This window comes from Mirounga leonina, unplaced genomic scaffold (genome assembly GCF_011800145.1).
Source record: "Mirounga leonina isolate KUSES-001 unplaced genomic scaffold, KU_Mleo_1.0 Mir_153, whole genome shotgun sequence".
In the NCBI taxonomy this organism is placed as follows: domain Eukaryota; kingdom Metazoa; phylum Chordata; class Mammalia; order Carnivora; family Phocidae; genus Mirounga; species Mirounga leonina.
In genome coordinates, this window is record NW_023270387.1 from 4861115 (window position 1) to 4874388 (window position 13274).

General features: G+C 37.0%; 1 protein-coding gene across 1 annotated transcript in view; it reads right to left on the reverse strand.

Moving 5' to 3' along the window:
• The window catches only part of CWF19L2 (CWF19 like cell cycle control factor 2), a 121720-nt gene that overhangs the window by 70644 nt on the left and 37802 nt on the right, over positions 1-13274 (reverse strand). Inside the window, exons 9-10 of the mRNA XM_035008840.1 lie at positions 4335-4431; positions 2221-2313 (exon numbers count right to left, since the gene is read on the reverse strand). Coding sequence (XP_034864731.1) covers positions 2221-2313; positions 4335-4431 — 190 coding nt within the window. The remainder of the gene's footprint in view (positions 1-2220; positions 2314-4334; positions 4432-13274) is intronic.

Here is a 13274-nt window from a genome sequence, read left to right on the forward strand (position 1 = left end):
CTGAAGTCCAGCCACAGCTTTGGAACCCTTTTGTATAAAGTGACAAGTGTCAGGAAAGAAACAGGTATAGATTACAGGGCAATGACAAGAATACAAATACATACCATGTGAAGAGATAAATTCCACAGAAAATACTTTAAGGGTCTTCAAAGTTTCAAAACAAGAACAGGTTACAACTTTTTGGGAGGATGAGAGAAACGGCTTCAGAAGGAAGTAAAGACAAACTGAAAAGTGGACAAGCCTCGAGAGGTTGGTATCTGGCACAGATAATTAACAGCATATGTAAATGTCAGAGACACGTACGTTACCTATGAGCGTCTTGGCGGTGAGGCTGGAAAGCGGGCTGGTCTGCAGAGGGCCATAGCGTAGGAAGATCTAGCGTTTATCAGAGTTAGCACAAAGAAACCACACGCAAGTGCTAGACTACAGAAGTATTATGACCACAAGGAGGCATGAAAACAACCGTGTGGCTGAAGTGTGGAAGACAGACCGTACAGCGCCCCACACTCAGCTACTTCTTAATTCTACACGCAGCATCTCACTCTCAACTCCTTAATCTGCGTAAGAAATTCTACATTAACCACTTTTTAAAAACATGAGCTAGCACAGCGTTGTCAAAACAGCCAGTTTCATAAACATACTCTCCCCTATGATCTAAACCCTCAATAAGCTTGCAGAAAACCCTATGGAATTGACTTCACACATTCTCATCTCCTCACACGCAGACATTAAATTATATATATTAATCTTTGAGAGCAGTCCTTTAAAATCAGTTACAAACCTCATTACAATCCTCTCAACACTGTAATACACCCAGTTCAGCCTTCCACCTTTTCCTAGCTACGCTTACTCCTGTGCCTATTTCATGTGGTATCATGGATTTAAATACCGTCTCTAATGTCAAGAGCTCCCCAATTTCTATCTCCAGCTCAGGCTTCCTCCAACTCTCAACATCAACCTGCCTCCCTGATGTCTCCACTTGCTCCACATCTAAAAGACATCCAAACTCAATGTATCTAAAATAGAACTACTACTCTTTACCCCAGAACAGACTCCCCGTCTTTCGACACAGCCAAGAACGGCCACTCTAGTCTTCCAGCTTCTCAGGCTAAAACCTTTGAAGTCACTTGGCGTCCCCTCTGTATCTCATACACCCTCCCATCTAAACCATCATAAAAATCCTGTCCACTCTCCTTTCAAAATGCATCCAGGAAACATTTATGCATATAAGAACCTAACCACTTCTAACCACCTCAGGGGCTACTCTCTTGGTCAAAGCCATTACCATTCTTTGTGTGATTATTGTCAGAGCCTTTCTAGATTCCAGGTTCTGCTCTTCCACTCCTTCAGTCTATGCTTAACAAACAAGACAGGATGGTCCTGCCAAAATAAATCTTCCACTGGAAACCCTTCAATGCCATCTCACTCAGAATAAAATCCACTTCCTTACCCTGACTTTCAAGTTCCACATGATCAGGCTCCCACGGCCTCTCTAACCTGGGTCTTCTACTTCCCCGTCTTCCTTCTGTTCCACTCTGGCAACACTGGGCTCCTTGCGGTTCCTACTACACATCACACATGTCCCCATCTTCGGGAACCCTCTGCTCCTCATGCCCAGAGTGCTCTTCACCCAGACAGATCCGCTGTTCCACTTCAAATCTTCGCATCAGTGTCACTTTTTCAACCACAATTAGCCTGTGTCCTCAAAGCCACCAACACACCGGGCACTCAAGACCCCCACTGGCCTTCCATGGGTGTCGAACGTTCTATCTAATATGCTGTACAATTTCTTACGTGTGTCGTTTATTGCCTCTCCTTACCCAAACGAGACTCCATGCGGGCAGGTGCTTTTATCTGTTCTGTTCACTAACCAAAAGACGAATGAATCCTCGAACACGATAATTTGTTTTATATGGAACAGATACCAAATTCCAGTCTCTCATTCTCTAGGGGGAAGAATTTAAGGACCAGTGTGTTTTCTGCGAAGTCAGAGTCAGTAAATGGCAGAGTCCAAAATAAAACCAGGCCTCTCTTTCCCACCAGGACACAGAGGTGGAACATAAGACAATACATATGAAAATAAATTTCAAAAACAAGCAAACACACATATAAACACACTGACACAGATACACAAACATTTTACAGTAAAGTATTACCACTGCCGAGTAATAGTACTATGCAAGGTAATCACATACCTACAAACAAACTTTCATTACTTACCCCTACCCCAGATTCTTTTGAGGATATCTGTGTTACAGTTCCTTTGAATTTATTTGCCTTTTCAAGTTGAGCTTTAAGTCGTTCCGCTAATTCCTTCAAAGGGAAAAATAAGAAAAATGTGTCACATATAGTTTAATTCCTCAGTGCATAAATTCAAATTTATACGACAGAAGGGAAAAGAGCATGGTGAACACCCATGTGGCCATAATCTAAATTCAGTTACCAACTCACAGCCTGGTAAATTGCTTTTTAATGAATGTATCTCAGTTCCACAGTTCTCAGAGACCTGCGCCACTTGTTTATGCTTTGAAGGTAAATAATTACAAGGACATATACTCTAGGGGAGAAACAGGGGCATAGAGAAAATACCTAACCTTAAGAACGACATTTTTGGGGCGCCTGGGTGGCTCAGTTAGTTGAGCGACTGCCTTCAGCTCGGGTCATGATCCCGGAGTCCTGGGATCAAGTCCCACATCGGGCTCCCGGCTCAGCAGGGAGCCTGCTTCTCCCTCTGACCCTCCCCCCTCCCATGCTGTTTCTCTCTCTCTCTCTCTCTCTCAAATAAATAAAATCTTTAAAAAAAAAAATGACATTTTTATAATTCTTTTGATATTATAAACATCCATTACTCAAAATTTCAGTTATTGTAACAAGAAATCCTTAACAAGATTTAAAATAGTACTTCCTGTATTGTTGGGTAATTTAAATAAGAACTCTGAATATATTTCATTTTTATTATAGGAAGTCTTTAGAAATTTGTATAAAACAACTGACACATGAAAAAATAAATTAAACAAATAGAAGTATATGACAAGCAAAGAGTATTCTCCACTGCAGTGGTTCCATGACCAAAGGAACACCTCTTTTAACACAAATTAACCTAACTTGGTGACCTCTCCTTCATTATTTCAAACTAACTCCTTTGTGCTCTCAAAACTCAAACTTTATTTTCTGCTATTATTATTGTTTTTGTTGGTTTGTCTCTCTCATCTGGGCTGAGCTGAAGTTCAGTGTTACCAAAGTCCAGATTCAAAGAGAAAGAGCAACGTATGCACGATATGCCTTTTAAGAGACATAAAATCTAGTAAGAATAGAAGCACCTTGTTTGGCCACCTGTACTCCACCGAACGGTGCCTCACTGGCCGTACAACCAAGGGCAAGATCACGTGAAGCTCACTGCCGTTTGGGCTTGTGATGAGTATATGCCTGTGAGGGAATCGACTCCGTCAAGACACGGGAAGCTGTCTGGCTTCGCTATTCTGCCATGCACGACGTAACATGTATCAGAAATGCGACGCCCTAACACACAAATAATCGATAAACAGAGATAGGTGTAGCTCTCACCAAATCCTCCCTACTTTCTACTGAATTCTGGGGTAAATCAGTCTTAAATCGTAACACTATTATGGAAATTAAATGAGCTAACCTATACAAAGCATCTAACGCTTATCAGGCATAAACATATTCCATTAAAATTTGGACAAATGAATTAATCATCTTTTTTAGAAGCTCATTTGTTAGGTTCCTAAGTAAGGGAATCTAAGAAAGCAATACACACTCTTAATAACATGTGACTAAAACAGGGAAAGAAAACAATGACATCTTCATCTCCCTCAAATATGCTACACTAAAATTGCAAAGTAGAAAGGAAATTTTAAAAACATTTTGTTCCCTAGGATCTTAATTTTTAAAAATCTGACAGGAAAAGTAGACACTTTATTTAGAATGGACAGAACTGTTTTTAGAAATGTTCAAGAATTTCTTGGGCGCCTGGGTGGCTCAGTTGGTTAAGCGACTGCCTTCGGCTCAGGTCATGATCCTGGAGTCCTGGGATCGAGTCCCACATCCCTCCCTGCTCAGGGGGGAGCCTGCTTCTCCCTCTGACCCTCTCCCCTCTCATGCTGTTTCTCGCTCGCTCGCTCTCTAATAAATAAATTTTTAAAATCTTTAAAAAAAAAAGATAAAAAAAGTTCAAGAATTTCTTTAAAGAATCAATAAGCAGCAGTTATTTTTCATTCTGTGCTATATCCACACTGTGAAGAAACTTCCAAAATTACTTGTAAGAAGTTAAAGAGTTAATTTCTATTCTCCTAAGAATGACACAGAAGACTTACCATATTTCCTATCATCTCTGCCTTGATAATCCTGGCTCCCAATTTATTCTTCTCATCAACACTCAAGATGTGGATGGAATCATCCTCAGGACCACCTCTGCTTGAACAAGACAGATTAAGAGCATATGAAATATAGGAACACTGCAAGTAACAACATCAAGACTCAAATGTTATTTTAATTGACCTCAACAAAATACTTAGGATCAATAGATCATGATTCTAAAACCTTAAAAAAAAAAAAAAAAAAAACCAAAGCTTCAATGATTCACCAAAAATCAACAGTTTAAGGTTCTCTGTTAGAATGCCGCAATGGCCTATGGCAATTATAACAATAACTGACCAAAGTCCTAGCAACAATGAGATAAATAATATGTCAACTATTTTTTACTAACATTTCCATACTCATTTTAAAAAGGAAACAAACAAAAGAAAATTAAAACACTAGAATCAGGCCATAATTCTACATGGCTGGGGCAATTCTTGTTTGGTGTGATAATTACTTAAGAAACTGTAACCAGGAAATGATATATTTAACTGCATTCAAAGAATAAAAACAATGACCGTATGTTCTCTTGCAAAATAAACCCTGAATAACTCAAACAACATAAACTAATTTATAACTAAGATCATGTGCCAAACCAATACTCTGAAGACAAGAGAAATTTCCAGCCAAGGTCAGAAACCTGGCATATAAGAAGCCCTTATGAAAGATTCCTGCAGCACAAGGAAGGGGAATGTAGGCCGAGCCTGAAGGACTCCTTAGCGAAAGAGACATAGCTAAGACTTGAGAACTCCAAGGCAACCAAAGAGAGGAGAAAGCTGCACAGTGAGAGAATTGCAGAAAAGTGTGGAGAGTTCCCCTTAAATATTCAGCAAGAAACTACCCGTAGTCGGGGAAAGCACCATCCCAAAGATTAGAGGAACAGTATTCAGCATTCCTGGGAACAGTGCCTGGTCCCACTAGCCAGTCTAGCAAAACTCATAATTCAGAAAGCACTGGGTAAAGTATTAAGGGTCTTTCTTCATTACTGGGAAATTATAAACTCTAGAATAAATGTTGATCTAAGCCCACTGAACCAATGTTAAAAGCAAGAGTCTAAAGGAGCCAACAGTTTCCAACTAACCTAACCATGTCGCCCCAGGACAAAGCTCAAGAATATTTACCAGAATGAAAAAATATTTAGCACTCAACAAGGTAAAATTCATGATATCTAGTATCCAACCAAAGACTACCAGACATGCAAAGACATAGAAAAATAAGACCCACAATTAGGAGAAAAAATTATCAATCAAAATCAACCCAAAACTGATTCAGATGTAAGAAACTGCAGATAAGAACAGTAAAAGTTATTATTGTAACTGTATTCCATATGTTTGAAAAGTTACAAACAACTAAGATATAAAATAGATCAGAACTGAACTTCTACAGTTGAAAACTACAACGTCTGAGATAAAAAATACAGTAGATAGGGTTCATGGAAGATTAAACTGCAAAGAAAAAATTTGTGAACTTGAAACCTTAGGAACCATGCAAAATGAAACAAAAGAGAGAAAAATAATTTTAAAAAATAAAAAGAGCTTCAGAGCTATGAGACAACCTTAAATACCCTTCTGTTCATGTCACTCGAGATCCTGGAAGAAAGAATGGGAGACAGAAGACACAAAGGCCAAATGTTCCTAATTTACTAAAAACTAAAAAACTTGGAGAACCAAGAATCTCAGGGAATCGCAAGCACACACACACACACACACACACACAAATACCTACATCAGGGCACATCATAATCAAATTGCTCAAAACTAGTGATAAAGAGAACACTTTTAAAGCAGCCATAGTGGGGAGAAAAAGAAAGACACACAGGCACAGAGAAACAATAAGTGCAACAGCAGATTTCTCATCAGAAACAATCCAAGCAGGAAGAGAGCAGCAATACCTGTAAAGTACTTTGAATTGTCAACTGAGAATTCTGTATCAAGTGAAGGTTTCACACACAAAGCTGAAACAATGTTAAAGAAAAGCCTTCAGGCAGAAGAAAAATTATACCAGACTGAAATATGGATCAACCCGAAAGAAGGAAGAGCAACAAAAATGATGACTACAAGGGTAAATATATAACACTTTTCCTTATTACATAAATCTCTTTCAACTAACTATTCAAACAAACAGAGTAACAACATAGGAGAGGTTTATAACAAGGATAAGTGAAATATATGACAACGCTAACAGAAAGGACAGGAGGGGATAAATGTAAATCAACTATTGTAAAGTTCTTATACCATACAGCAGTGGCGTAATACCACCTGACGTTGGATAAGTTAAAGATGTATACTATCAAATCTAAAGAAACCATTAAAATAACACCAAAAACGGGGCACCTGGGTGGCTCAGTCGGTTAAGCATCTGCCTGTCTCTCATTCTCTCTCTCTCAAATAAATAAATAAAATCTTTAAAAAAAAAAAAAAAAAAGTAGAAAAAGAAGAGCAAATTAAACCCAAGTAAGCAGAACATAAGAAATAATAAAAATGAGAGTGGAAATAAATAAAAAAACAGAAAAATAAGGAAATTCATTGAAACCAAAGCTGGTTAGGACAATCAATGAAATTGGTAAACCTCTAGCTGAACTAATTAGGGGGGAAAAGATACAAATTACCAAGAAAGAAGTGAGAGAAGCAAAATCACTACACATTTTATTTTTTTTAAAGATTTTTATTTATTTATTGAGAGAGAGAGAGAGAATGATAGAGAGAGAGCATGAGAGGGAGGAGGGTCAGAGGGAGAAGCAGACTCCCTGCTGAGCAGGGAGCCCGACGCGGGACTCGATCCTGGGACTCCAGGATCATGATCTGAGCCAAAGGCAGTCGCTTAACCAACTGAGCCACCCAGGCGTCCCTCACTACACATTTTAAAAACTTTACAAAAAGATATTCGGATGGCAAATAAACACATGAAGCAATGCTCAACATCACTCGTCATTAGGGAAATACAAATTAAAACCATGAGATACTGCTACGCATTCACTAGAATAGTGAAAATTTAAAGACTGACCATTCCAACTTCTTGCGAGGACGTAGAGGAACTCTTAAGTCTCACACACTGTTAGTGGGAATGTAAAATGATACAACTCAGTAAAACCATTTTACAGTTTCTTAAAAAGTTATAATTACCTTATGATTTAACCATTCCTCTCCTAGGTATTTACCCAAGAGAAAAGGAAGCATACGTCCATACAAAGATTTGTAAATGAATGTTCAAAGAAGCTTTATGTATAATAGCTAAAAACTGGAAACATTCTAAATGTCCAGCAACAGGTGAATGGAAAAACTGTGTTGTATCAAAAAAAAAAAGAATAAATTATTGTTATATGCAACAACATGGATGAAGTTCAAATAATTATGCAGAGTGAAAGCCAGACAAAAAAAGAGTGCATAACATATGATCCCACTTACATAAAACTCTAGAAAATGCAAACTAGTCTATAATTAAAGAAAGCAGATGAGTGGAAGTCTAGGGGGTTTGTAAGGGTGTGGGGAGAGGTGGGAGAAAAGAATTATAAAAGGGGACCAGGAATCTTTGAGGGGGGGTGATGGTTTCATAAGAATATACATACTTCAAAACTTACCAAATTACACATTTTATATATATGCAGTTTAATTACATGTCAATTATACCTCAATAGTTGTTTTTCAAAACCCTCCAAGAGGAGTGATAAAAAATTTTTAAGCTGAAAAACCTGTCATAATCTCACATATAAAGGATGTAGCTATGATAGTCCTAATTTTCCTGAATTGCTAGATACCATCATACGCTACCGAAATTAACTTGAGTTTTCAACATACATTCTGAGCTAGTAATAGCAAAATATATAAACAGACCTTCAAATCAAAACTTTACCTAACAATCAGTTATTCTGAAGTAGCAAATTCCTTTTGGGCAAAAAAATATAAATCTTTCACTAGATAGCACTTGCATTTTTAAAAAACTAAATAAAAATCAAAAAGATTTATTTTTTAAAGACATTAATATCTGCAGAAATTCTATAAGAACCATTTCTTCTCATATCAAGGAAAGAAAAAACAACACCCTGGTGCTCAGACTAAGAAACTTAAAATATTGCAGGTGAAGCACCATTAGAAAGGAACATGTTTTTGCTCCCCTCAAGTTCTTTCAGTCTTTTTATTTTATTTTATTTTGATACACTGATGTTTATTGAGCACATCCCCATGCCAGACACTGTGAAGTAACTTTATTCCCTTACTGTTTTTTTTTGAGATGTGACATATTTTTTTCTTCCAAATTTTTATTTAAATTCTAGTTAGTTAACATATAGTGTAATACTGGTTTCAGTAGAACTTAGTGATTCCTCACTTACATACGACACCCAGTGCTCATCATAACAAGTGCCCTCCTTTATGCCCATCACCCCTCTAGCCCATCCCCCCCACCACCTACCTTGGTCACACCCTGTTTGTTCTCTATCCTGAAGAGTCTCTTATGGTTTGCCTCCCTCTCTTTTTTTTTTTCCCTTCCCACATGTTCATCTGTTTTGTTTCCTAAGTTCCACATGTGAGTGAAATCACACGGTATTTGTGTTTCTCCAACTCAGTCCACATTCTGAGAACCAATCCAGGAGGAGAGCAGAGGCAATGCGTTCATGAAGCGTTAGTGCCCCTCATGTGCTTCTATATGTGGAGGTAGGGCTTCTATTGTTAGTTGTACTTTTTTGTATGGAAAATATTTTTCAGTAACTGTTTCCAAATTAAATCCTGACATACACATCATTTTTATTGTATTGTAAATGTATTTTTTTTAATTTCAGGCAACCCAATCATATTTCAATAAAAAGCTTGACTTCCTTTTCTCAACTTGTATTCTTTCTCATTCAATTAATTCCCCAAAATTCTCTGCTTTGAAAACTTACTATTCCTGTCCTTTATGTACAAATTATAAATATTGAATTTTTATATGTATGTATAATACATAACAAATTTAAATAACCACACTTCCTGCCCTTTCCAAAAAGTTATCAGTACAATTAGTCCCCCCCATGAAGTCGGCTTGTCGTCTACCTCTTAAACTTCCCGGCTTCCCACTTTCACCTAATGAGCTCATCCTCTGAAACCCCCAACTTTCCCTGCACATCTTTCCCAGATTCGACTCCCCCTAGTCATACCTCAGAAGAGCTCATCACCCCTTCCTGCAGTAGGATCTATACCTACACCTGTAACTCTAAGTACCATGGCGTTTATGCTCCTGTATTTGTTCACACACCTGTATACAACTGACTCTTTGCTACTATGAGCTCCTTGAAGGCAGATACTATGTTGTACCTATTTTTATGCCACTAGACCTAGGAAACAGGTGCATTCAGTAAATATAAGATAAACAGCAGAAAGAATTTGTCAAAGCCATCTAATTTAAGTTCTAAGGGACATGCTTGGTACAAAAATAATCTCCCCTTGTCCCTGTAGTCCTTGTCACATCAGACCAGATACTTTTTTCAAATCTGAGTAAAAGTTTACTTCTCAAACTTTGAGTTTCCAAGGATTACTTAAAGAAAATATGATATGCACATGGGCCAAAAATTCATCAATATTTTTTGGTAAAAATAAAATAAGCTAATAACAGTAAGTCATAAAAATGAGAGGACATTTCAATTTTATGAGCTGTGTATGAATTAAATTGTTCATCACTTTTTTCCTTCTGAAGCTACTAAAATCACTGGGGTCCGTATCCAGACTAAAAAGAACACCAATATTATGGGGATGATATGCTGAAAAACACTGACCTAAATTGTCAGGAATTTCTGTAATTTTCTTCTGTCACTCACACTCTACAGCCACACCTTCCTCTTTACCATTTCCACCCCAGGCTAATCCTTCCACTTGTAGGAGGACACGGGCTCCTACATTCATCCACAGTAACCTTGGGATCTTGCTCAGTTATGCCATCTATCATCTCTCTTCTAAAATCAATACTCTTTTCCATTAATATATAAATGTATTCAAGTGTCTGCACCTTAAAAGAAAAAAAAGGAGGTCCTTCACTTAACCCGCATCTCCCACATACACTTTCCATCTCTACCATCTCATGAACCACAATCATAACTTGGTCTATGAAATCTGGATAATAAATCCTCTTTTCCAATGATAATATTCTTGATTAAATTGCCGAAGACCTCTATTATTTCTGTGCAAAGGCATATCTTTGTCATTTTACTTGACTCTTCCCCTTTTTTGAGAACTTTACTCTTCCCATCACTCTCAGTATGCAAGCTTAAAGATTCAATCAAGAGGACAATGAAGGGATGCTGAACTCCAACCAAAGCTCACAAGTTTCAAGAAGGCAACTGGAATCCCAAGAGACCTTTAAAAGCAGGAACTTTCACTGTCATGAAATTTGTACTCCTACATCTTTTTTTTTTGGAGGGGGGCATTTTCTAACAGGAATTCAATTGTTTATTAATAGATAAACAGTAGATGAGGATAAATTAGATGATATACAAGAATTCCAAACATCTCTGATACTAATATCTTCAACACACTTCATAAAACAGTAATTGGTTTCAAATAAAGACATTAAAATGGGTCGTTGGGCACACAAAGAATGAAGAACACAAAGAACACATTATTTCTTGTTAATACCAGAGCAAAGACATTGCCTAGCAGCAAACAGCAGGTAATAGACTCCTCCTTACTTTCTCTAAGCATTTACAATGATGAGCAAATACTCTGAAAGAAACATTGCTATGACATCTGCAATTATCCTATAAAAAGAAAAAAGTACAAGTATTTCTCATTTTTCAGGATTACTGGTAAATTTCAGAAGTCCTCTTTGTAATTAATTTCTAAAAAGCAAATCCTATTTTCCCATTAAAATATACTCTCTTTATAGCACACATCCAACTCTGGCTGAAAACTTTTGAGGAAAAAGTAATTAAAAACGCTGCACCCCAATGACATTTCAGAAACATTTCAGAACACTGCAATTATTCTTTGCCTGCTGGCAGTGTTTGCAGATCTCCTCCCTTTAATTATTTGTTTTTTGCCACTTGTTCTCAAATTTTCTCCCTGTCCAAGGATCTCATGACTTATACTCAAAACCTTCAGAACCTGCCATCCTTCTCCTGCCCTGCTAGGCTACCACAGCAAACTCTGCCAAGAATGATATCCAAAGGCTAAAATAGTATATAAAACAGGTTAGTTCCTGATATCAACTTTATAAAATCTAAATTAAGAACATCACACTAGTTTTTTGTTCATATTGCAAACTATTCTAGGTTTCAAAATCCAAAATACAGAGCTGATATATTTTCCAACAAAACAAAATTATACACATTTTATTTCTAAGAATAATAAGCTTAAAGACCTTGAGCACATGGACCACTTCTAGAGGATGTTTTCTGCCTACTTAAGATAACTGCAGGGCATAAAGAGGACAAAGGAAAAGAACGAAAAATTTCATCACAGTAAGAATGGACGAAATGAAAGATGAAAAAGAAAAGTGAAACAATAAGAACACGCAACTGTAACAGTGGTGAAAACACTATGTGTTACATGAAAACTATAAAAAGCTCTCACGGAGAACTCAACAAGTAACATGACTAGTTAGCAAAAACAAAATAAAAATAAACAAACATCTATAAAAATATGCCAAACTTCACCCATACTTAAAGAAACGCAAATCAAGGAATGACTCCGTTTCTAAAGTATATATACAACAAAGATTAAAAAGTTCAATAATACTGTTGGCAAGGAAAAGAAAAGTCATTCTAATATTTGACCAGTAAGAGAGTAAATTGGTTAATATAACAAAATATATAAATAAAATCCCACTGCTTGGAATTTATTTTACAGCTATATTTAATCAGTGTGCAAAGATACACATTACAAAACTATTCACTGCAGCATTATTGTAAGCGCGACAAACTAGAAACAACCTAAAGCCCATCAACAGGAGACGGAGGAGAAATACCAGCTTCTAACTACGTTTTAACAGACTATTAAAGAGTCTGTAAAAAGTACATACATAAAAGCTGATGTGAAAAGATCTTTAAGATAATGATTGGGAAAGAAAAAAAAACAAGGTCCAGAATAATATATACATTGTGAAGCTGTGTAACTTAAATATATAATTTTTTATATATAATTATATACAGTATCTCTTGTAAAAACGTCACAAACTCAGAAAATGGCTAAGTGTTACATACAATTGCCAGATAAAAAACATGATGTCCAGTCAAATTTGAATTTCAGGTAAACAAAAAATTTTTTTAGTATAAGTCTGTGCAAATACTGCAAGGGACATACTTCTCCTTATTTGCTAAATCTGGTAACCCTAAGGAACATAACACTCTGCAAGTTACAACCTCAAGGGCTTCAGTTTCCCCATCTGGGAAATGCAGGAGTCACACTACTTTTCTCTAGTTCTAAAATCAGTTCTGTGATTTTTTTCCCCTACTTCTAAAATTCAGTAGTTCTAAAGCTCCCTAGAATTCTAGCATTTTATAAAGAATTCAGCATATACCTAGGATAATGTTCACACAAACTAACAGCTTCTCACAATCTTACACTGACTCTTTCTAGTCCTTGAAAATAGGCATTCTTCAACATCCTTCCTTGGTCTCTTACTTCACAACACTCACACAGGCTCAGGAATTTTTCTGTCTTTCACATATATGTAGACAATTTCTAGATTGTTCTTTCCTTCTCCAGTCAATCATGGAATTCATGGAAAGCTTCAAACCAACTGTAACATCAAAATAACACAGCTAACAAAAATACTGCCTTCACGGACGTCTGGGTGTCTCAGCCAGTTAAGCACCCAACTCTTGATTTCGGCTCAGGTCAAGATCTCAGGGTCCTAAGATGGAGCCCTGCATCAGGCTCTGTGCTCAGCGGGGAGTATGCTTGGGATTCTCTCCCTCTGCCACTCTCCCTGCT